At 41.3% G+C, this 24,763-nt stretch overlaps 1 protein-coding gene across 1 annotated transcript in view; it reads left to right on the top strand.

The window, feature by feature from the left end:
* Window positions 1-209: 209 nt before the first annotated feature.
* LOC133564596 (rap1 GTPase-activating protein 2-like) overlaps window positions 210-24,763 on the top strand; it is a 314,916-nt gene continuing 290,362 nt past the window's right edge. Inside the window, exon 1 of the mRNA XM_061919002.1 lies at window positions 210-308. Within this exon, the coding sequence (XP_061774986.1) occupies window positions 268-308 (41 nt within the window). The 5' untranslated portion in view covers window positions 210-267. The remainder of the gene's footprint in view (window positions 309-24,763) is intronic.

Genomic DNA, 24,763 nt, shown 5'->3' with positions numbered 1-24,763 from the left:
TTGCACTCTCTCCCTCTCTCTCTCTCTCTCTCTCTCTCTCTCTCTCTCTCTCTCTCTCTCTCTCTTATATCTCATAATTCTGTCCTACCCTGTGCGTTATCATATCACTGTACCCTCCCCCGCTACAGTACGTGCACTGACTCTCCCTCCACGCTCCTTTGCTCCCTCTTTCCCTCACCCCCCCGCCCTCCTCACACATTCCCCCGAACCTCTTCTGCTCGGTCAGCTGCTCCACCAGCATATGCTGCGTTGTCCTCTGGCTGCAAGATGTTCACCCCAGCTTCCAAAGGATCTCCAGTGGAGTCAAGGTAAGGCAGCAGAAGACTAATAGGAAGTGCAGATGTTTTGTTTTTGTTTTTGGTTTTTTTTGTATGATTAGTGTGAGAACTCCACAGCTGGAGACATGATGCTGGGTTTGTTTTCCTAGCAAATTGTGTTTGTTGTGCTTCCCTGAATTGGAGTGTTTTATTATATAAGTGCGTATGTGCAAGCATGGGTGCAAGTATGATGGCATGTGTCTTCTGCTGCAACAGTGCTGCAATGTCTGGGTAAGCTGTTGCTTTGTGCCACCATATGGAATGAATTTGGTGTGTGTGTGAGGATGGAGGTGAGTAGCAGCATGAAGTTTCAATTCTGCATATGTACGTGGGTGGTGAAGACAACCGTCAGCCTCCTTTTTGTTACTTGGGTTTTTTTTCGAAAACATTGCAGTCTCGCTGAAGTTGCAGCCAAGGAAAAACAACAATATTGGGAGCAGCGATATTTTTCGAGAAGACGAGTCTAGTCAAAAAAATGTGTTGCAATGCACAATTCTTGCAGAAATCTCGGTTCAAGCGTAAAAAATTGTGAAATTTGTGCACGCAGGCCTTTTTTTTTGTAACCCATTTGCACATACAGTATTTGTTGGGGTTTTTAATGCAAACCAGTGTGTGTGTGTGTGTGTGTGCCTGCCTTACTGGGGCGGCATAGCTCGGTTGTTAAGAGTGGCCGTGCCAGCAACTTGAGGGTTCCAGGTTTGATCCCCGCTTCTGCCATTCCAGTCACTGCCCTTGTGTCCTTGGGCAAGACACTTTACCCACCTGCTCCCAGTGCCACCCACTCTGGTTTAAATGTAACTTAGATATTGGGTTTTGCGGTGGATGGGTCCGAAGCTTAAACTGCAAACAAAGTGGTTTTAGTACAAAAGTTGTATTTACCCATATTCAAAAGGATTGGATTAAATTGCAAACAGCATCCTTCGAAGGATTCAGATTTGAGCAAAATCATGCAAATCATATCAAATATTGGTCTCCTGGCTTTTTATATGTATTCCTCATGTGTCAAGGTCTAGTTGTTTTGCAACTGCTGGCTCCAAAACAACCGTGGATCGCTTAGCCATAACAAACAGTCAAAACATTTCTTACAATGGTTGGAGCGACCACAAACTCAACTTTACAGCAGACCTCTTAAAACTTTTTGACAGATTTTATTTTAGGACTTCAACAGACACAAAAGATGGTATAAAAGTCAGAAATTCCACTACAGTTTCACTATGTAAAGCGCTTTGAGTCACTAAAGAAAACGTGCTATATAAATACAATTCACTTCACTTACTGCATGCAGTACTAGGGATGTTGATACTTTTATAGATACCGACCAAATTCGGTGACATAATACCAAGTACAGTAGAAGTGGGTGGCATAGCTCAATTGGCTGAGTGGCCGTGCCAGCAACTTGAGGGTTCCAGGTTCGATCCCCGCTTCCGCCATCCTAGTCACTGCCGTTGTGTCCTTGGGCAAGACACTTTACCAACCTGCTCCCAGTGCCACCCACACAGGTTTAAATGTAACTTAGATATTGGGTTTCACTATGTAAAGCACTTTGAGTCACGAGAGAAAAGTGCTATATAAATACAATTCACTTCACTTACTGGATGCAGTATTAGGGGTGTTGATACTTTTATAGATACCGACCAAAATTCCGTGACATAATATCAAGTACAGTACAAGTGGGCGGCATAGCTCGGTTGGTAGAGTGGCCGTGCCAGCATCTTGAGGGTTCCAGGTTAGATCCCCGCTTCTGCCATTCTAGTCACTGCCGTTGTGTCCTTGGGCAAGACACTTTACCCACCTGCTCCCAGTGCCACACACTCTGGTTTAAATGTAACTTAGATATTGGGTTTTGTGGTGGATGGGTCCGAAGCTTAAACTGCAAACAAAGTGGTTTTAGTACAAAAGTTTTATTTACCCATATTCAAAAGGATTGGATTAAATTGCAAACAGCATCCTTCGAAGGATTCAGATTCGAGCAAAATCATGCAAATCGTATCAAATATTGGTCTCCTGGCTTTTTATATGTATTCCTCATGTGTCAAGGTCTAGTTGTTTTGGAACTGCTGGCTCCAAAACAACCTTGGATCCCTTAGCCATAACAAACAGTCAAAACATTTCTGAGAATGGTCAGAGCGACCACAAACTCAACTTTACAGCAGACCTCTTAAAGCTTTTTGACAGATTTTCTTTTGGGACTTCAACAGACACAGAATATGGTATAAAATTCAGAAATTCCTCTACAGTTTCACTATGTAAATCGCTTTGAGTCACTAGAGAAAAAGTGCTATATAAATACAATTCACTTCACTTACTGCATGCAGTACTAGGGATGTTGATACTTTTATAGATACCGACCAAATTCGGTGACATAATACCAAGTAGAGTAGAAGTGGGCGTCATAGCTCAATTGGTGGAGTGGCCGTATCAGCAACTTGAGGGTTCCAGGTTCGATCCCCGCTTCTGCCATCCTAGTCACTGCCGTTGTGTCTTTGGGCAAGACACTTTACCCACCTGCTCACAGTGCCACCCACACTGGTTTAAATGTAACTTAGATATTGGGTTTCACTATGTAAAGCAGTTTGAGTCACGAGAGAAAAGTGCTATATAAATACAATTCACTTCACTTACTGCATGCAGTACTAGGAGTGTTGATACTTTTATACATATCGACCAAAATCTGTGACATAATATCAAGTACTGTAGAAGTGGGCGGCATAGCTCAGTTGGTAGAGTGGCCTTGCCTTTAATTTGAGGGTTCCAGGTTCGATCCCAGCATCCAAACCTATTCCCTGTTGTTGTGTCCTTGGGCAAGACACTTTACCCACCTGCTCCCAGTGCCACCCACACTGGTTTAAATGGAACTTAGATATTGGGTTTCACTATGTAAAGCGCTTTGAGTCACTAGAGAAAAAGCGCTATATAAATACAATTCACTTCACTTACTGCATGCAGTACTAGGGGTGTTGATACTTTTATAGATACAGACCAAAATGCCGTGACGTAATATCAAGTACTGTAGAAGTGGGCAGCATAGCTCCGTTGTTAGAGTGGCCGTGCCAGCAATTTGAGGGTTCCAGGTTTGATCCCCGCTTCTGCCATTCTAGTCACTGCCGCTGTGTCTTTGGGCAAGACACTTTACCCACCAGCTCCCAGTGCCACCCACTATGGTTTAAATCTAACTTAGACATTGGGTTTCGCTATGTAAAGCGCTTTGAGTCACTAGAGAAAAAGCGCTATATAAATACAATTCACTTCGCTTACTGCATGCAGTACTAGGGATGTCGATACTTTTATAGATACCGACCAAATTTGGTGACATAATCCCAAGTAGAGTAGAAGTAGGCATAATAGCTCTGTTGGTGGAGTGGCCGTGCCAGCAACTTGAGGGTTCCAGGTTCGATTTCCGCTTTTGCCATACTAGTCAGAATCAGAAGAGTTTTTATAACCATTGTTTGAGAACGGGTTCACAAACTAGGAATTTTACTTGGTGCAATCGTGCAACATAAAAGACATATAGCAAAGACTGGAATAACATGAGCTGTAACTGAGCCATCAGATCTTGTTAATGTTCATGTGCCTGATGGCCGAGGGGAAAAAACTGTTCAGGTGGCAGGAGGTGTGGGTCTGGATGGACCGTATACTCCTGCCTGAGGGGGGAGGGGAGAATAGTTTGTGTCCAGGGTGAGAAGAGTCAGCTGTGATCCGACCCACATGCCTCCTGGTCCTTGTCCTAGTCCTGGTCTTGGAGGGGTGGGAGTTTGCAGCCAATAACCTTCTCAGCAGCACGTACCATGCGCTGCAGTCGATGCTTGTCCCGGATTGTGGCGCCGGGGAACCACACGGTGATGGAGGATGTGAGAATGGACTCGATCATGGATAGTCACTACCGTTGTGTCCTTGGGCAAGACACTTTACCCACCTGCTCCCAGTGCCACCCACACCAGTTTAAATGTAACTTAGATATTGGGGATCACTATATAAAGTGCTTTGAGTCACGAGAGAAAAGCGCTATATAAATATAATTCACTTCACTAAGAACCTCAACTGTGCTTTTTCAAAAAGCTGCCTATCCACAATCCTTATATAAGAGAAAACATTTTTTTTAAATGTATTTTATGCATTCTAACTCATAAAATATGGCAAGTATGAGGTGGCTAACAAAGTCACAGTCACATATACTGTAATACATGGTAATTTTTATATATTGTATATATGATATAGACATAATAAAATATATCAGTATATATAATATACTGTACATATATTATGTAAATATTGTGTATATATGTTACATTTTATATTGCTTTTAGTGCATTGTCCATTCCATCTTTTTCCATCATTTGTAACTGAGCTACCGGGTGGAACAATTTCCCTCGTGGATCATTAAAGCTTGTCTAAGTCTAAGTTTAAAGCCCTGTGAAAACCGCCAACATTTCTCCATTTACATATCGTGACCTGAAAATTAACCAAGTGTTTGTGATATTTCTTACAATAAGCGCTAATGCTTATGGTGCTATATTGACATACTGAGCCGGTGAGCTGCTGCATCGCCTCTGAGTCGGTGAAAGTTAATTCATCCATCCATCCATTTTCTTCCGCTTATCTAAAGTCGGGTTGCAGGTTCAGCAGCCTAAGCAGAGAAGCCCAGATTTCGTCGAGCTCTTCCTGGGGGATCCCTAGAGACATAGTCCGGAAAATACAGTAAATAAAATATTGATGGAGGTCTGTGAACGACTCTCACTGTCGTCTTGCGGGTTTTGTGGACCAACAAGGAAGGACATGACTTATTTTTCAATAAGCAAAGTCTTTTGCGTGTTGCTTTTCAGTCTTCCCCGTCTGCCTCTCGCTCTCGCTCTCTTCCGGGGTTTGCATGCGCTTCTGCTTGTGTTGTCGTTTCTCCCTCTCGTTCCTTCGATGTTTCTCCACCTCTCTCCCCGACGTTCACGGCTGCCGCCCTTTTAAACAGTGCGAGAGGATTCGTTAATCGTATCCATGTGCGAGATCCACGCACCTGATCTCGATTGTGGCGTCGCCCTCGGCACGCCCCGCCTCGCCGCTCGCTCGCCATCCCCGCCTCCTCGCCGCCATCTTGGGCCCGGGCTCCAGCGTGCCCTGCCTCTCTGTCGGACTGTCGGCTCCGCCTCTCCACAAGGTGTTTGGATGATTTTTGGATTGATTCACAGGTCAGGAAAAAATACAGATGCTATTTCATCCCCTACAAACCTGCTTTGCAGGTTTTACTGCTCTGCAGGGGAACAATCAGCAATATCCCCTGAGGAGCAGTGAAACCTGCGAAACAGGCTTGTAGGGATCAAACAGTCTTTGTGTTTTTTCTGACCTAAGGTAAATTTCGCTCTACGCCGGAATTGAGCACTGTATAACAGAAAAAACACAGAAACCTTGACTATATATATATATACTTATATATTTATATTTGTATTTAAATATATTTGTATTTAAATATATCTGTACACTTTACATGCAGTAGGGTTTCAGACCTCGACCCAAGTCAAAAGGTTTGCACACTCCTGTGGTAAAAGGATTGGAATCATACAGAATAAAATGTATTACACAGTTCGGTGAACAAATATTAATATTCAACTTGCGTCATTTGTGTTTTCATTTTAATATCACGACCTCCCCTGACCACACGTCCCCCTTTTGAATGCGATACTCCCAGTGATGCTGAAGACATCCTTCAGACTGTGTTCCACTCTTCTAATCAGAGATGATTTCCGTTCAACGATTACACACTCTTGTCGCTAATTTCCGAGCGAGAGTCCGGAGCTATATTTGTAGGCGCCGCCCTCTTTTTCATCACTCTTGTATATTTGTCATCGCCTGCTTTAACAAGTCAGGCTGCTCCTGTCAAGTTTTGGGCTGCGTCAGTGTAAAATATGTCAACAATGACCGGCACGTTATGCAACATGAGGCCAAGCAAAGGGACGGAGAAAAACTGACAGAAATATTTCGGATTTTTTGTTTCTTACATTTTACAGCAAAACTATATAAATGGTAAATGTTAAAACGCAGATTTGGGCCTAACATGATGGGTGCCTTTCACATGTGAATGATGCAGTGCCAATTTGCAGTATGTTTGTGTATGTTCATGTGGTAATAAATGTCAATTTGTTCAATAATAAAATATATATTTTATAACATTTTACTTATAAGTGGGCTGTCCAGCTGTTTATATCTTATTTTCATTTCATTTCAGTTTGTCCTAAGCGTGTTACCATAGTCAAGTCCTGTCTTTTGTTGTGTACATATTATATTAATATAATGGTTATATAATTAGGGGCTTCACGGTGGCAGAGGGGTTAGTGCGTCTGCCTCACAATACGAAGGTCCTGCAGTCCTGGGTTCAAACCCAGGCTCGGGATCTTTATGTGTGGAGTTTGCATGTTCTCCCCGTGAATGCGTGGGTTCCCTCCGGGTACTCCGGCTTCCTCCCACTTCCAAAGACATGCACCTGGGGATAGGTTGATTGGCAACACTAAATTGGCCCTAGTGTGTGAATGTGAGTGTTAATGTTGTCTGTCTATCTGTGTTGGCCCTGCGATGAGGTGGCGACTTGTCCAGGGTGTACCCCGCCTTCCGCCCGATTGTAGCTGAGATAGGCGCCAACGCCCCCCGCGACCCCGAAAGGGAATAAGCGGTAGGAAATGGATGGATGGATGGGTTATATAATTAATAATTATTCCAATTGAATATTAAGAGTATATCAAATTTGGACTTATACCTTGTTTACTTCCATTTACGACCTCCTTAGAGTTGTGTCATCAATCAGAAATATCAGGCAGCTAAAATATGCCAAACATTAGAAAAGTGTGGATAGGATTTTGTATTTTTCCCATCATGCCTTGTAATGAATTTAAATGGATGTAATTTATAATATTGCTATTATAGATTGATGTTTTTTTTTTTTTTTTTTAATAATGTATACAAATTCAGTGTTAACAATTTGTGTCGGTTGGACTTTATATATATATATATATATATATATATATATATATATATATATATATATATATATTTTTTTTTTTGCACCATGACTAGAGAAGGTTGTTTGCATTGGGTCATATAGGTATATGCTGCAATTATTCACATTCAGAGCATTGTTACAGATCATCAATTTTCACTCACGTTGTCCACTATATCACCATGTAATCATAAACATAATATTGTCAGATTATTAGAATTAATGCTTTCTCCCCGTGGGTGAGATTCCGAACTAAACTCATAACCATTCGGGGGCCAGAATGAGAACACTCATGTTTTAGAACATTTTTTAAATTAAAATTGCTGCAATTTCACATTTTGTGATAAAATACAGGGCACACCTGCTGATGTGTGAATTGCCACAGCACAGTGGTTGGGAATCACTGTTGTAGATAATGTTAAAGAATTGTTATACAGCTGGTATCAACAGATGCTATTTGGAACAGGTGCTATGTTCATATTAGCTGCCAATTCCTAGCCTTGTGTGTGTGTGTGTGTGTGTGTGTGTGTGTGTGTGCGTGTGTGTGTGTGTGTGTGTGTGTCTGTGTCTGTGTATCGTGTAGTAGATATAAAGCCATGGTGTGTGTACAGTATTATGGTAGCAATTTTTTTATTTTGTGGAAATGAGTCCATGCAGCGATTTGCAAATGTTTTTTTTTATGATACATTATGTTTTTGTCCCGTATGTATCATAAAGATGCTTAGTGGCTGCACAGTGCCCACTGGCCTGTGTAACTATTACTGTCAGTCCAAATTTACTCCTCGGTCTGGCGCCGGTACTTCCTGCAGTTTTTTGTGCAAGGTGGCAACTTTCAGTAATAACTTACAAGAGGAGCAATTGCATCAGGGAAAAGTTGACTTTTTAAAAGTATTTTGCCCATCATCCACAATCATTATGTGGGAGAAAAGTACACATTTTTCTTTTCTCTGTGCATTCTAAATAGGGAAAACGGGTAGTACGAGGCGCCTAAAATACAAGAAACGGGGATACGATCTACCGTATTATTCGTTACTTTTTTCCCTATGCTTTGAACCCTGTGGTTTATAAAACGGTGCGGCTGATTTATGGATTTGTCGTTGCTAATAACGATATTGTTTTGTATTCAACATATTATTTTCAGCATTGACAGAGACACTGAAAAGGTGTGTTATTTTTTGTGCTTTTGTACAATCTTTTGGACGAGTTCTGACGAGGTCCTGTGGGTTAAAAAATGTGTCCATAGCATTTCTGCTTGAAAGGATTCTCCATTCATCATTTCAAGCAACGTTTGTAAGTTTAACAATTTTACTAGAACAATTCATACCTACTAAACGTCCCATGTGTGACATCCGTAATAGTGCTCTTATGCATGTTTGAATGTGCTATTGTAATGTAATAAAGCTAGCGTCGTTAGCATTAGTGAATATGCTAACATGTTTACAAGTGTCTGTGTTAGTATCTTTAATTTACAACAGCATTATTTTTGTATTGTTTCAGTTTGGTAAATCCCTCACTAAATTCACCAAAGCGTCACAGTGGAGTTATTGAGTTTGTTTAACTGATTGGATTATGCCTAGAACAATCCGGATGGCTCTTGTCCTCTTTGGTCGGGAGGACACGACGTCCACAGTTTCCAAAAACAATTTGAAATGTGGACTCGTCAGACCACAGAGCACTTTTACACTTTGCATCAGTCCATCTTTGCAGCCTTTTGAGACACTCGTGACTTAGGGCTATATAAGTAAAATTTGATTGAGTATTGATTGATCTTAGATGAGCTCAGGCCCAGCAAATATAGTGTTTCTGGGTGTTGTTGATAAATGACTTTGGCTTTGTGTAGTAGAGTTTTAACTTGCACTTACAGATGTAGCGACAAACTGTAGTTACTGACAGTGGTTTTCTGAAGTGTTCCTGAGCCCATGTGGTGATATCCTTTAAACACTCATGTCGCTTTTTGATGCAGTACCACCAGAAGGATCGAAAGTCTGTAATATCTTTGCTTGCGTGCAGTGATTTCTCCACATTCTCTGAACCTTTTGATGATAATACGGACCATAGAGGGTGAAATCCAAAATTTTCTTCAAATAGCCGGTTGATAAAGGTTGTTCTTAAACTGTTCGACAATTTGCTCACACATTTGTTCACAAAGTGGTGACCCTCGCCCCATCCTTGTTTGTGAATGACTGAGCATTTTGGAAAGCTACTTTAACATCCAACCATGGCACCCACCTGTTCCCAATTAGACTGTTCACCTGTTGTATGTTCCAAATAAGTGTTTGATGAGCATTACTCATTTTTCTCGGTCGTTTTTGCCACTTTTGCCAGCTTTTTTTAAACATGTTGCAGGCATTACATTCCAAATTAACTCATATTTGCAAAAAATAACGAAGTATCCCAGTTGGAACATTAAGTATGTTGTCTTTACAGTCTATTCAATTGAATATAGGTTGAAAAAGGATTTGCAAATCCTTGTATTCTGTTTTTATTAACCATTTACACAACGTGCCAACTTCACTGGTTTTGGGTTTTGTAGAAATGGCACACATTTAACATGTGACATTTCAAACAGAAATAGTTCATGCACATTCAGATAAATTATTCAACATTACAATAAAAAAAAAATGATGATGTCAAGATATCGATGGGAAAATGCATTTTTAGACAATATGATTCGCCTGTGCGGCCAGTAGACCTCGAGAGTAACAAGCAGTTGCCTTGTTGCTTTTCCATTAAGAAAAAATAACTAGTTTTTAGTATAAGTAATTGTAATTATCATTATGTCAAGATAATGGAACTAGCATTTACTTAATTTAAGAATATTTTTCAACATATTGAGCAAAAAGGTATAATTTTTTGACAAGCCAAATTTTTTTGTTCTATTTGCAGATAACTTTGCTTAGTTCAAAAAAGATACCCCTAATTATTTTTTTTTTTCTTGTTTTTGGACACTGACTTTTTGCAGTGCAGATAATTTCCCTATCGTGGGATGAATAAAGTATATACCAGTGGTTCTCAAATGAACCAAATGTTCTCAAACGCGTACCCTTGGGGGTACTTGAAGGTATGCCAAGGGGTACGTGAGATTTTTCAAAAATATTATAAAATTAGCAACAATTCAAAAATCATTTATAAATATATTCATTGAATAATACTTCAACAAAATATGAGTGTACGTTCATAAACTGTGAAAAGAAATGCAACAATGCAATATTCAGTGTTGACAGCTAGAATTTTTGTGGACATGTTCCATAAATATTGATGTTAAAGATTTCTTTTTTTTGTGAAGAAAATTTTAGAATGAAGTTCAAGAATCCAGATGGGTCTCTATTACAATTCCCAAAGAGGGTTGATCAGTGGTCCCCAACCACCATTGGTACTGGGCCGCAGAAGATTTTTTTATAAATTTTTATAAAAAAAAAAAAAGAAAAACATTTTATTTATTTTTTTTTATTTTTTTTTAATTAAATCAACATAAAAAACACAATATACACTTACAATTAGTGCACCAACCACAACAACCTCCCTTTTTCATGACAAAAAAGTCCCTTTTTCATGACAAAGGAAAAAAAAAAAAAAAAAAAAAAAAAAGGATCTCTCCCCACCACGTGGTTGGGGACCACTGGGGTTGATGATTACTTCTATGTGTAAAAATCTTTATTTATAGTTGAATCACTTGACTCTGATTGCTGCAGCTCCGCCGCACACTCCGCCTCCTGACCGCCACCTTGAGTAGGACCGCCATTTGTCCTACCCCGCTGTCGGCTCGTCGGCTCCGTCCCTCCACACACTTGTTTGTTTTTCAACAAGTTTTTAGTTATTTTTATATCTTTTTTTCAAAATAGTTCAAGAAAGGCCACTAAAAATTAGCAATATTTTGCACTGTTATACAATTTGATAAATCAGAAACTGATGACATAGTGCTGTATTTTAATTCTTTATCTCTTTTTTTCAACCAAAAATGCTCTGCTGTGATTAGGGGGTACTTGAATCAAAAAATGTGCACAGGGGGTACATCACTGAAAAAAGGTTGAGAACCACTGGTCTATACTCTGTTGTCGTATCCGAGATGTTTGAGCATAGGTGCAAACACTCTAAAGGTGCAAAATGCATCATCTACAGATTCTGTTTAAACCTCTGCACTTTGGAGAATGAAGTATAGGAAAATGCAGAGTGCACTCGATTAAGCTGCGAATTCATGTAGGCTGAGCATCGTGTGCGAGAAATTGATAGTTGGCCACTGTGAACATTTCTGATTATGTTTTGACCTGTTGTCTGGGTAGTTTTTTTTTTTCAAGTCTGACAACGAGGCAGTGAAGGGGAAGTATGCAAATAGATTAGAAATGTTTTTTTTTGTTTTTCCCAACTGAGCAGCTAAATTTGAAAAATGGTAAAAAAACAAAAAAAGTTGCTGCACTTGTAAGAGTGTGTGTGCGTGTGGGGAACTGTCATATCGTGTTAATTTGCACGCCTAAATGACCACGTCAGTTTGTGTGAGTGCATCTCACTGTGTATCAGTGCATGCAAGGAGCGTCCAAAGCTATGGATGTGTACATGACCATGTATGTGTGTGTATGTGTGTGTGTGTGTGTGGGGGGGGGGGCATCTTACAGGGCGTGGGTGTATGGGCGGACATGCTGTCACTTTCACTGAAATACACCAAGAAGCATAGCCAGTGAGGCGTGGGTACTGCAGTATGCAAAATGATGAGAAATAAACTGTGACTTTATATATGATCTCTTAATATACAGAGAGATTACATGAAGTTTGCACGTTGACCTGTTCACCACTCTTCTAAAAAGAAGCATGTCGTGTATCTAACCATGGTTGTGAAGCCTAGATCTAAGGCCAAACAGACCATACTTGCCAACCATCCCGGATTTTCCGGGAGACTCCCGAAATTCAGCGCCTCTCTCGGGAGAAATTTTCTCCCCGAAATCTCCCGAAATTCACGCCCCCTCCAGCTCCATGCGGACATGAGTGGGGACAACCTGTTTTCACGTCCGCTTTCCTGTTATATAAACAGCTTGCCTGCCCAATCACGTTACAACATCTACGGATTTGAATAAAAAACTGCACACACAAGGAGACGAAGCAGAAGAACGAGGAAGTTACAGCCATGCCGACGGCGTCTGTAATCGAGTGATTCTATGTTGTCTGTCGCCATCTCCTGGTGAATGTTGGCTATAGCGTTATGGGGTTGCTTTTTGATTGGCCAACAATTTACGTGGTGTTGAGCACCTGACAGCAAGTGACTCTCGCCAGTACGCAAATGGCAGAACAAAGGCTACTCAAATAGTGAAAGGTAAGTGTTGTTGTTTTTTTTAAATAACCAGCAAGCACAGTACAATTAGTAGAAGAACTGTGTTTTTATTACTGTGTATTTGACAGGTGCCGTCTGAAATTCAACTATTTATTTTATTTATATATATATAGTAAAATAAATATATATAGCTAGAATTCATTGAAAGTCAAGTATTTCATTTATATATATATATATATATATATATATATTTATATATATATATATATATATATATACATATATATATATATATATATATATACATATATATATATATATATATATATATATATATATACATATATATATATATATATATATATATATATATATATATATATATATATATATGTATATATATGTATATGAAATACTCGAGTTGGTGAATTATACTCGTCCCTTTAAACAAACCCCCCACACCCCCGCCCAGACCACGCCCCAAACCACGCCTCCTCCTCAACTTTACAATCCTGCGTGCCCTCTGAGGTCCGAGAGCCAGCTCCAGCTCGTGGTGCCCAAGACCAGACTTAAAACCAGGGGAGACAGGGCCTTCTCTGTGGTCGGCCCGAAGCTCTGGAACACTCTGCCCCTCCATATTTGACTTGCTCCAACAGTGGAGTGTTTTAAGTCTCGTCTTAAGACCCATTTTTATTCTCTGGCTTTTAAAGGGGAACAAACTTTATGGCTAGCTCACATCGTGGTCACTCCGTGATCACGTACGACCGCCAGACACTTCTGGATGTGGACATATCGGGCCGTTTTGGACTGATAGACGCGTGCGTGCTAAACATGCTAACTAGCATGGGAATACGTCGGCGGCTACATCCAGCGGCCTGTGAAGCAGGGGAGTCTAGTAGCAGCGGGGGCCGTCTACGGAGCAGACGCCAGCGGTGTGATCGGAAACGCGGATGTCGAGCGGGGCTAAAAACAAAGCAGAAGGCTAATCCCCACAGAACACCACTTCCCTCCATCCTGAAGACGGATTTAAATGGAAAATGCGAGACTACTGGTCTGGGTAAGGAGTCAGTTAAATTAGAACACGTTTTTTCTGCTTTGAGTGTTTCAGAGTTGGACATGTGTTTTACCGAGGTGGCTAACTATGATGCGTGCAGTTTATCAAAGCAACAAACAAACAATCGGAAAATCCCCGTTACTGAGGTGGCTAACCATGATGCGTGCAGTTTATCAAAACAACAAACAAACAATCGGAAAATCCCCGATACTGAGGTGGCTAACCATGATGCGTGCAGTTTATCAAAGCAACAATCAAACAATCGGAAAATTCCTGTCGTATCAATTCCTAGATATGGTCGTAACTATACTAAATGCACTGGGCATAATAAACACAACATTATTAATATTGCTACTACGGATAATTTGATCAAAAACTCCCTAAAACAGCCCACTACCTATAATATAGGTTTTTTAAACATAAGATCATTGTCTCCCAAAATGTTGTTAGTTAATGATATTATCAGAGACAACAATCTTAACGTCATCGGTCTCAGCGAAACCTGGCTTAAACCAAACGACTTTTTTGCGCTAAATGAGGCATGTCCTCCTAACTTTACACATGCGCATATTGCCCGTCCGCTTAAAAGGGGCGGGGGGGTCGCACTAATATACAACGAAAACTTTAACCTTAGTCCTAACATAAATAATAAATATAAATCGTTTGAGGTGCTTACTATGAGGTCTGTCACACCGCTGCCTCTACACCTGGCTGTTATCTACCGCCCCCCAGGGCCCTATTCGGACTTTATCAATGAATTCTCAGAGTTCGTTGCTGATCTAGTGACACACGCCGATAATATAATCATAATGGGGGACTTTAATATCCATATGAATACCCCATCGGACCCACCGTGTGTAGCGCTCCAGACTGTAATTGATAGCTGTGGTCTCACACAAATAATAAATGAACCCACGCATCGCAACGGTAATACGATAGACCAAGTGCTTGTCAGGGGTATCACCGTCTCCAAAGTTACGATACTCCTGTATACAAAAGTATTGTCCGATCATTACCTTATAAAATTCGAGGTTCAGACGCATGTTCGTCAAACTAATAATAATAATAACTGCTATAGCAGCCGCAACATTAATACAGCCACAACGACAACTCTTGCTGACCTACTGCCCTCGGTAATGGCACCATTCCCAAAGTATGTGGGCTCTTTTGATAACCTCACTAACAACTTTAACGACACCCTGCGCGAAACCATTGATAACATAGCACCGCTTAAATTAAAAAAGGCTCCAAAAAAGCGCACCCCGTGGTTTACAGAAGAAACTAGAGCTCAGAAATTATTATGTAGAAAGCTGGAACGCAAATGGCGCACGACTAAACTTGAGGTGCACCATCAAGCATGGAGTGATGGTTTAATAACTTATAAACGCATGCTTACCTTAGCTAAAGCTAAATATTACTCAAATCTCATCCACTGTAATAAAAATGATCCTAAATTTTTGTTTAGTACGGTAGCATCGCTAACCCAACAAGGGACCCCTTCCAGTAGCTCCACCCACTCAGCTGATGACTTTATGCAATTCTTTAGTAAGAAAATTGAAGTCATTAGAAAGGAGATTAAAGACAAGGCGTCCCAGCTACAACGGGGTTCTATTAACACTGACACGATGGTATATACGGCGGATACTGCCCTCCAAAATAGTTTCTCTCGTTTTGAGGAAATAACATTAGAGGAATTGTTACAACGTGTAAATGGAATAAAACAGACAACATGCTTACTTGACCCTCTTCCTGGGAAACTGATCAAGGAGCTCTTTGTATTATTAGGTCCATCAGTGCTAAATATTATAAACTTATCACTCTCCTCGGGCACTGTTCCCCTAGCATTCAAAAAAGCGGTTATTCATCCTCTTCTTAAAAGACCTAACCTCGATCCTGACCTCATGGTAAACTACCGACCGGTGTCTCACCTTCCCTTTATTTCAAAAATCCTTGAAAAAATTGTTGCGGAGCGGTTAAATGAACACTTAGCGTCTAACAATCTATGTGAAACCTTTCAATCCAGTTTCAGGGCAAATCACTCCACGGAGACAGCCCTCGCAAAAATGACTAATGATCTATTGCTAACGATGGATTCTGATGCGTCACCTATGTTGCTGCTCCTCGATCTTAGCGCTGCTTTCGATACCGTCGATCATAATATTTTATTAGAACGTATCAAAACACGAATTGGTATGTCAGACTTAGCCCTGTCTTGGTTTAACTCTTATCTTACTGATAGGATGCAGTGTGTCTCCCATAACAATGTGACCTCGGACTACGTTAAGGTAACGTGTGGAGTTCCCCAGGGTTCGGTCCTTGGCCCTGCACTCTTCAGCATCTACATGCTGCCGCTAGGTGACATCATACGCAAATACGGTATTAGCTTTCACTGTTATGCTGATGACACCCAACTCTACATGCCCCTAAAGCTGACCAACACGCCAGATTGTAGTCAGCTGGAGGCGTGTCTTAATGAAATTAAACAATGGATGTCCGCTAACTTTTTGCAACTCAACGCCAAAAAAACGGAAATGCTGATTATCGGTCCTGCTAGACACCGACCTCTATTTAATAATACAACTCTAACATTTGACAACCAAACAATTAAACAAGGCGACACGGTAAAGAATCTGGGTATTATCTTCGACCCAACTCTCTCCTTTGAGGCACACATTAAAAGCGTTACTAAAACGGCCTTCTTTCATCTCCGTAATATCGCAAAAATTCGCTCCATTCTGTCCACTAAAGACGCTGAGATCATTATCCATGCGTTTGTTACGTCTCGCCTCGACTACTGTAACGTATTATTTTCGGGTCTCCCCATGTCTAGCATTAAAAGATTACAGTTGGTACAAAATGCGGCTGCTAGACTTTTGACAAGAACAAGAAAGTTTGATCACATTACGCCTGTACTGGCTCACCTGCACTGGCTTCCTGTGCACTTAAGATGTGACTTTAAGGTTTTACTACTTACGTATAAAATACTACACGGTCTAGCTCCATCCTATCTTGCCGATTGTATTGTACCATATGTCCCGGCAAGAAATCTGTGTTCAAAGGACTCCGGCTTGTTAGTGATTCCCAAAGCCCAAAAAAAGTCTGCGGGCTATAGAGCGTTTTCCGTTCGGGCTCCAGTACTCTGGAATGCCCTCCCGGTAACAGTTCGAGATGCCACCTCAGTAGAAGCATTTAAGTCTCACCTTAAAACTCATTTGTATACTCTAGCCTTTAAATAGACTCCCTTTTTAGACCAGTTGATCTGCCGTTTCTTTTCTTTTTCTTCTATGTCCCACTCTCCCTTGTGGAGGGGGTCCGGTCCGATCCGGTGGCCATGTACTGCTTGCCTGTGTATCGGCTGGGGACAGCTCTGCGCTGCTGATCCGCCTCCGCTTGGGATGGTTTCCTGCTGGCTCCGCTGTGAACGGGACTCTCGCTGCTGTGTTGGATCCGCTTTGGACTGGACTCTCGCGACTGTGTTGGATCCATTGTGGATTGAACTTTCACAGTATCATGTTAGACCCGCTCGACATCCATTGCTTTCCTCCTCTCTAAGGTTCTCATAGTCATTATTGTCACCGACGTCCCACTGGGTCATTATTGTCACCGATGTCCCACTGGGTGTGAGTTTTCCTTGCCCTTATGTGGGCCTACCGAGGATGTCGTGGTGGTTTGTGCAGCCATTTGAGACACTAGTGATTTAGGGCTATATAAGTAAACTTTGATTGATTGATTGATTGATTATCACAATTTCAGAAGGGTTAAAACTAATAAAAATCAGTTCTCAGTGGCTTATTTTATTTTTCGAAATTTTTTTCAAAATTTTACCCATCACGCAATATATCCCGAACAACTGCTTCAAAGTGCCTGATTTTCACCATCGCTATATCCACCCGTCCATTTTCCTGTGACGTCACTGTGTGATGCCAATACAAACAAACATGGCGGATAGAACAGAAAGATATAGCGAATTTAGCTCGGATTCAGACTTGGATTTCAGCGGTTTAAGCGATTCAACAGATTACGCATGTATTGAAACGGATGGTTGGAGTATGGAGGCAGATAGCGAAAACGAAATTGAAGAAGAAACTGAAGCTATTGAGCCATATCACGACAGACAGCGGAACGGGAGGAAGCAAGGACGAATTCGGCGATCGTCGTCAAACTAACGATTGGTATGTGTTTGTTTGGCATTAAATGTAGGTGGAGGGAAAGGCTGGATACAAATATAGCTACAAATGAGGCATAATTAAGAAATATGTACATACAGCTAGCCTAAATAGAATGTTAGCATCGTTTAGCTGGCAGTCATGCCGTGAGCAAATATGTCTGATTAGCACATAAGTCAATAACATCAACAAAACTCACCTTTGTGATTTCGTTGACTTTATCGTTGGAAATGCATCTGCTTTGACTGTCGCAGGATATCCACACATCTCTCTGCCATCTCTGTCGTAGCATCGCTATCGTTGGTAAAGTGTGCAAGGGACTTTTCGCATCTTTTGACCATTGGTGCGGTGCAACTTGAATCTGTCGATTGGTATGTGTTTGTTTGGCATTAAATGTGGGTTGAGGGAATGGCTGGATGCAAATATAGCTACAAATGAGGCATAATGATGCAATATGTACATACAGCTAGCCTAAATAGCATGTTAGCATCGATTAGCATGCCGTGACCATTGATATGTCTGTTGATCACACTCCCCGTACGTGTTGTTACACCCTCCGACAACACACTCACGAGGCATAATGTCTCCAAGGTACGGAAAACAGTCAAAAAAAAGCGAAATAACAGAGCTGATTTGACTTGGTGTGTGTAATGTGTTTGAGAAAATGGCAGATTGCTTCCTGTTGTGACGTCACGGGTGAAAGGTCATCGCTCCGACAGCGAACAATTGAAAGGCGTTTCAATCGCCAAATTCACCCATTTAGAGTTCGGAAATCCGTTAAAAAAACATATGGTCTTTTTTCTGCAACATCAAGGTATATATTGACGCTAATAAGTACACTATCTGGAGTACAGGGCAGGCGAGTGGGGGATCTTATGTTCGTGGATAACTCCTCTGGCAGGGGGGTCCCCTCGTCTCTTTTAATGCACAGCATAGGACACATAGCAAGAGTTGTCCTCAGGTCCTGTTGATCAGGGGCAGTAGCTCCACAGCCACAGATCCACTATTAACCACTAATATCACAGTCAAAATGAAACCTTGTTCCCATAGGCACCATAAACTGTTAATAATGTTTAGACAAAAGTGTATATTATATATACTATTATATATATTGTATTTATATAGGTGTGTGTGTGTGTGTGTGTGTGTGTGTGTGATGGATATGTGTGTATTTTGGGTATATGCATGTGATTGTGTGTGTATGTGTGTATATGTATATATATATATATATGTATATATATATATATATAAATTGTATATATGTGTGTGTATATGTGTGTGTACATATGTATATATGTAAGTGTGTGTGAATTTAAATGTATTTTATATAGACAATATATAGCAGCAACCACTGAATTGAATTATATTATATATATTATTGTATTATATATTGTATATATATATTGTATATGTATAGGAGTGGGACCTAATAAGTTTACTTCTTCCCACTCCCTTTTGAGCCAATCTTGACATCTACAAAAGATTAGGCACATGTAATGTTTTCAATGTAGGTGTAAAAATAATGTATCTATATATTTCTTTTGTATTTTATGTCATTCTCTTGTTTTGTTTGCATGGCTCAAAATAAACCCAAACCCATACATAGGTCTGGTGATAATGTTCCCCTCTGTGTTTTAAAATTTTGATTTCTATTTACTGTTTGAATTGGTTTCACCCTTAAAATCGTTTTTAATCATATTTATTTTATATTGTTTTTATATTGGTTTTATACATATTTATTTTATTTTTTTGTTTTTATTCAGTCATTGGTGGAGCTCAGGATAGTATTTCAATGTTGTTTTTAATATTGTTGTGCAGCACTTTGGAAACATTTTGTTGTTTAAATGTGCTATATAAATAAAGCGGATTGGATTGGTTGGCTAGCTGCACTAAAGCAAACCAACAGGCCCTCCAGCGAGTGGTTAAAACGGCGGGGAAAATTACAAGGACTATACTCCCAGAGATGAGTACCATGAACACAGCTCGCTGCTTAAAGCAAGTACACAACATCCTAACGGACAGATACCATCCAGCACATGGCCTCTTCAACCTGCTACCCTCTGGAAGGAGGTATGGATCGATTCGCACCAGGACCACCAGAATGTCTCACAGTCTTTATCCCCAGGCTGAGACTGCTAAATGAACAGCATTGCCCCTTTACTGCCCCCGACTATCTTATTACCTCACTCTTCACCACCTCAATAATTGTGCTCTGGACATTGCATTGCTGCAGCATCAACGCAACACCCATCAGACATCTGACTGTCCCCACCCCCCACATCCCTCTATACGCGTTCTCATAGGCCAAGGGTCAGCAACCCGCGGCTCCGGAGCCGCATGCGGATCTTTGATCACTCTGGTGTGGCTCAGCTGTAAACTTGCCGACCTTCCCGGGAGATTTCTGACCTCAGTGCCTTTCCCTTAAATTGTCTGAGGTTTGCATACTGCAATTTTCACTCGGACAGCAACTTTGAGGGCGGGCCGTGATGGGCATACCCATAAAATCTTCAAATACGTGAAGTTGTGACCGCTGCTACACAACTCCACGTATTGTGTGAAACCTCTTTTACAATCCTCAAGCGATTGCCAGGCATACTTGTTCAACAGCTATGCAGGTTACACTGAGGGTTGTGATATAAACAACTTTAACACTCTTACTGTGAACCCACCCCAAACATGAATGACAAACACATTTCGGGAAAACATCCGCACTGTAACACAACATAAACACAACATAACAAATACCCGGAATCCCATGCTACCCTGATTCTTCCAGGCTACATTATACACCCTCCCCCCCCAACCCTGCCCACCTCAACCGACGCAGGAGGGGGCGGGGGAGGTTGGTGTTAGGGGTGTATAATGTAGCCTGGAAGAGTCAGGGTTGCATGAGATTCTGGGTATTTCTTATGTTGTGTTTATGTTGTGTTACAGTGCGGATGTTTTCCCGAAAGGTGTTTGTCATTCTTGTTTGGGGTGGGTTCGCAGTGTGGCGCATATTTGTAACAGTGTTAAAGTTGTTTAAACTGGCACCCTCAGTTTTACCTGTATGGCTGTTGAACAAGAATGCCTTGCAGTCGCATGTGTGCGTCTGCAGAAGCAACGTACATACGTGGTCTGGGGTGGGGCAGAGGCGTGGTTGGGGGAGTGGTTGGGGAGGAGGGTGTGGTTAAGAGGGGAGGAATATATTTACATCTACAATTCACCAACTCGAGTATTTCATATATATATATCAATCAATCAATCAATCAATGTTTACTTATATAGCCCTAAATCACTAGTGTCTCAAAGGGCTGCACAAACCACTACGACATCCTCGGTAGGCCCACATAAGGGCAAGGAAAACTCACACCCAGTGGGACGTCGGTGACAATGATGATATATATATATATATATATATATATATATATATATATATATATATATATATATATATATATATATATATATATATGAAATACTTGACTTTCAGTGAATTCTAGCTATATATATATTTACTTTATTATATATATATATATATATAAATAAAATAAATGTTTAATTTCAGACGGCACCTATCAAATACACAGTAATAAAAACACAGATGTTCTAGTAACTGTACTGTGCTTGTTGGTTACTAAAAAACAACAACAACACTTACCTTTCACTATTTGAGTAACCTATGTTCTGCCTTTTATTTCTTAATTTTGCTCGTCGACAGTGTAATATATTGGGTTGGAGTCAATAACCAGGCGACGTGATGAAGTTATGTCTCTACAGACTCCCTCACTTGCCGTCAGGTGCACAACACCACGTAAATCGTTGGCCAATCAAAAAGCAACCCCAAAAGGCTATAGCCAACATTCACCAGGAGATGGCAACAGACAACATAGAATCACTCTATTACAGACTGCGTCGCCATGGCTGTAACTTCCTCGTTCTTCTGCTTCGTCTCCTTGTGTGTGCAGTTTTTTATTCAAATCCGTAGATGTTGTAACATGATTGGGTCGGCAAGCTGTTATATAATGGGAAAGCGGACGTTAAAACAGGCTGTCCCCACTCAGGTCCGCAAGGAGCTGGAGGGGGCGTGGCCTCCAGTTCTGGCTGAATCTCGGGAGATTTTCGGGAGAACATTTCTTCCTGGAGGTTTTCGGGAGAGGTGCTGATTTTTGGAAGTCTTCCGGAAAATCCGGGAGGGTTGGCATGTATGGCCATAAAAGACGTATTATTTGTGCCAACATTACACAGCAAGCACAGCACGAACGCTTTGTGTTCCGTAACATTGAAAAAACATAAAATAATAATCCATAAATCTCGAGTTGTATGCATGACTATTCTGAATGATTTGCCTTTTTGCTATATTTTTCCTTTTTTTGCTTGTTTGTTTTTTGTCCTGTCCAGCCACTCAGGCAAATCTGATCGTTGATGCCCAAATCTGCTGTACATATTTACTTTATAAAAGAGAAGTTTGGGCTACTTGTCTTGTTGTCTTATTTGTATTTTGACTTTATTAAATTGATTTATATTAATGTTTGGCACAGCCAGACCAGAGCAGGAGGGGATAGAAAGTGGAAACAAAAAGGAAAACAGAGGGAGACATTGCGGGGACGAGAGAGGGATAAGACAACAACAACAACAACAAAACAACATCAGCAAATAGGATATGTACAAATATGACATGAAAATTGATAGCAAAGAAGCAGTTAGTGAAGTAAATACTAATAACCCAGAAATGACAATGAACATTATTACACTACAAATGAGCGATTAAAATAGCAATATAATTAGCAGTAGTGACAATTGTGGAGGTCTTGCACCTCCGGGTTCTTTGGACCACCAAGGACGGACATGACAGGCTCGACGTGTTTGTGATTTGGTTTATTTTTCAATAAACTTATCATTCTGCTTTTCAGCAATTGCTTCTCGTGACGTTCTCGTTCCCTGAGTTGCTTTTCAGCCATCTGCTCTCGTCTCCGTCTTGCTCTGGCTCGTGCTCGTGCTCGGGTTCTCGCTTGACCATCAACTCCAACTTCTCTAACCACTTCCTTCCCGCTGCTGCCCTTTTATAGAGTGACAGGTGATCAGATAAAAGCGCCCAGGTGGGCCATCTACGCACCTGTCGCAGATCTCGGAGCAGGCCCCGGCACACTCCGCCTCGCTGCAGGTCCGCAGGCTACGCCCCCTCACAATAATGAATAACAATAATAATTACTGCCTCGACAACAATAATAATTACTGCACAACATCCATTGCTTTGGTCCCCTGGAGGGAGGGGGGGGGTTGGCCCACATATGCGGTCCTCTCCAAGGTTTCTCATAGTCATCATTGTCACTGTCACCGACGTCCCACTGGGGTGAGTTTTCCTTGCCCTTATGTGGGATCTACCGAGGATGTCGTTGTGGTTTGTGCAGCCCTTTGAGACACTAGTGATTTAGGGCTATATAAATAAACATTGATTGATTGATTGATTGATTACCCTCAATCATCAACAATACAATTGTTTCAAATGCAACGATACATGTGTGTAATGATACCTACAATTACAAAAGAAAGCAGATACATGGGGAGGAAGAAAGAGATGCAAACCTTATTAACCTTGTACATAGTTAACAAAAGGTTAACCTTTGTCAGTGTGCCGTGTTTTACCACAGTTTCCCCGAGGGGAACAACGCTAATATATGTTTGATGAAATGTGATTAGATGCACGACTGCATGTATGCACATGTGCTTGTATTTGGCCACCTGCCTTGACTCACATATGAGCTTGAAGTGCCATCCAATTCCTAAATGGTTCAATATGATGTGGGTCCACCTTTTGCAGCTATTACGGCTTCAACTCTTCTGGAAAGGGCTGTTCACAAGGTTGCGGAGTGTGTTTATGGGAATGTTCCACCATTCTTCCAAAAGCGCATTAATGAGGTCACACACTGATGTTGGTCGAGAAGGCCTGGTTCTCATTCTGCGTTCTAATTCATCCGAAAAGTGTTCTATCGGGTTCAGGTCAGGACTCTGTGCAGGCCAGTCAAGTTCATCCATACCAGACACTGTCATCTATCTCTTTACAGACATTGCTTTGTGCACTGGTGCATAGTCATGTTGGAAGAGGAAGGGACCCGCTCCAAACTGTTCCCACAAGGTTGGGAGCATGGCATTGTCCAAAATGTTTTGGTATCCTGGATCATTCAAAGTTCCTTTCACTGGAACTAGGGGGGCCAAGCCCAATTCCTGAAAAACAACACCACACCATAACTCCTCCCCCAACAAATTTCACACTCGGCACAATGCATTTCAAAATGTACCGTTCTCCTGGCAACCTCCAAACCCAGACTCATCCATCAGATTGCCAGATGGACAAGCATGATTCATCACTCCAGAGAAGGCGTTTTCACTGCTCGAGAGTCGAGTGGTGACGTGCTTTACACCACTGCATCCAACGCTTTGCATTGGACTTGGTCATGTATGGGTTAGATGCATATGCTTGGCCATGGAAACCCATTCAATGAAGCTCTCTGTGTACTTCACGTGGGCTAATTGAAAGGTCACATGACGTTTGGAGCTCTGCAGCAACTGACTGTGCAGAAAGTCGGCAACCCCATTGCATTATGCGCTTCAGCATCCGCTGACTCCTCTCTGTCAGTTTACGTGGCCTACCACTTCGTGGCTGAGTTGCTGTTGTTCCCAAAAACTTAAATGTTCTTATAATAAAGCCGACTGTTGACTTTGGAATATTTAGGAGCAAGGAAATTTCACGACTAGATTTTTGCACAGGTGGCATCCTACGACAGAGCCATGCTGGAAATCACTGAGCTCCTTAGAGCGGCCTAGTCTTTCATTCTTTCTCCATCCCTAAGTGCTTGATTTTATACAAGTGATTAGGACACACATTACTGTTCATCGAAAACCAACACACACTGACCAATATCTACTCTGGACCCTCCGAACATCCCACAGCACACAAATTATCAGTGGTGAGAACACTCTAGGAACGGGCAAACATCATAACAGAAGAAA

This window comes from Nerophis ophidion, linkage group LG13 (genome assembly GCF_033978795.1).
Source record: "Nerophis ophidion isolate RoL-2023_Sa linkage group LG13, RoL_Noph_v1.0, whole genome shotgun sequence".
Taxonomy (NCBI): Eukaryota; Metazoa; Chordata; class Actinopteri; order Syngnathiformes; family Syngnathidae; genus Nerophis; species Nerophis ophidion.
This window is presented reverse-complemented; position numbering and strand designations above follow the sequence as displayed.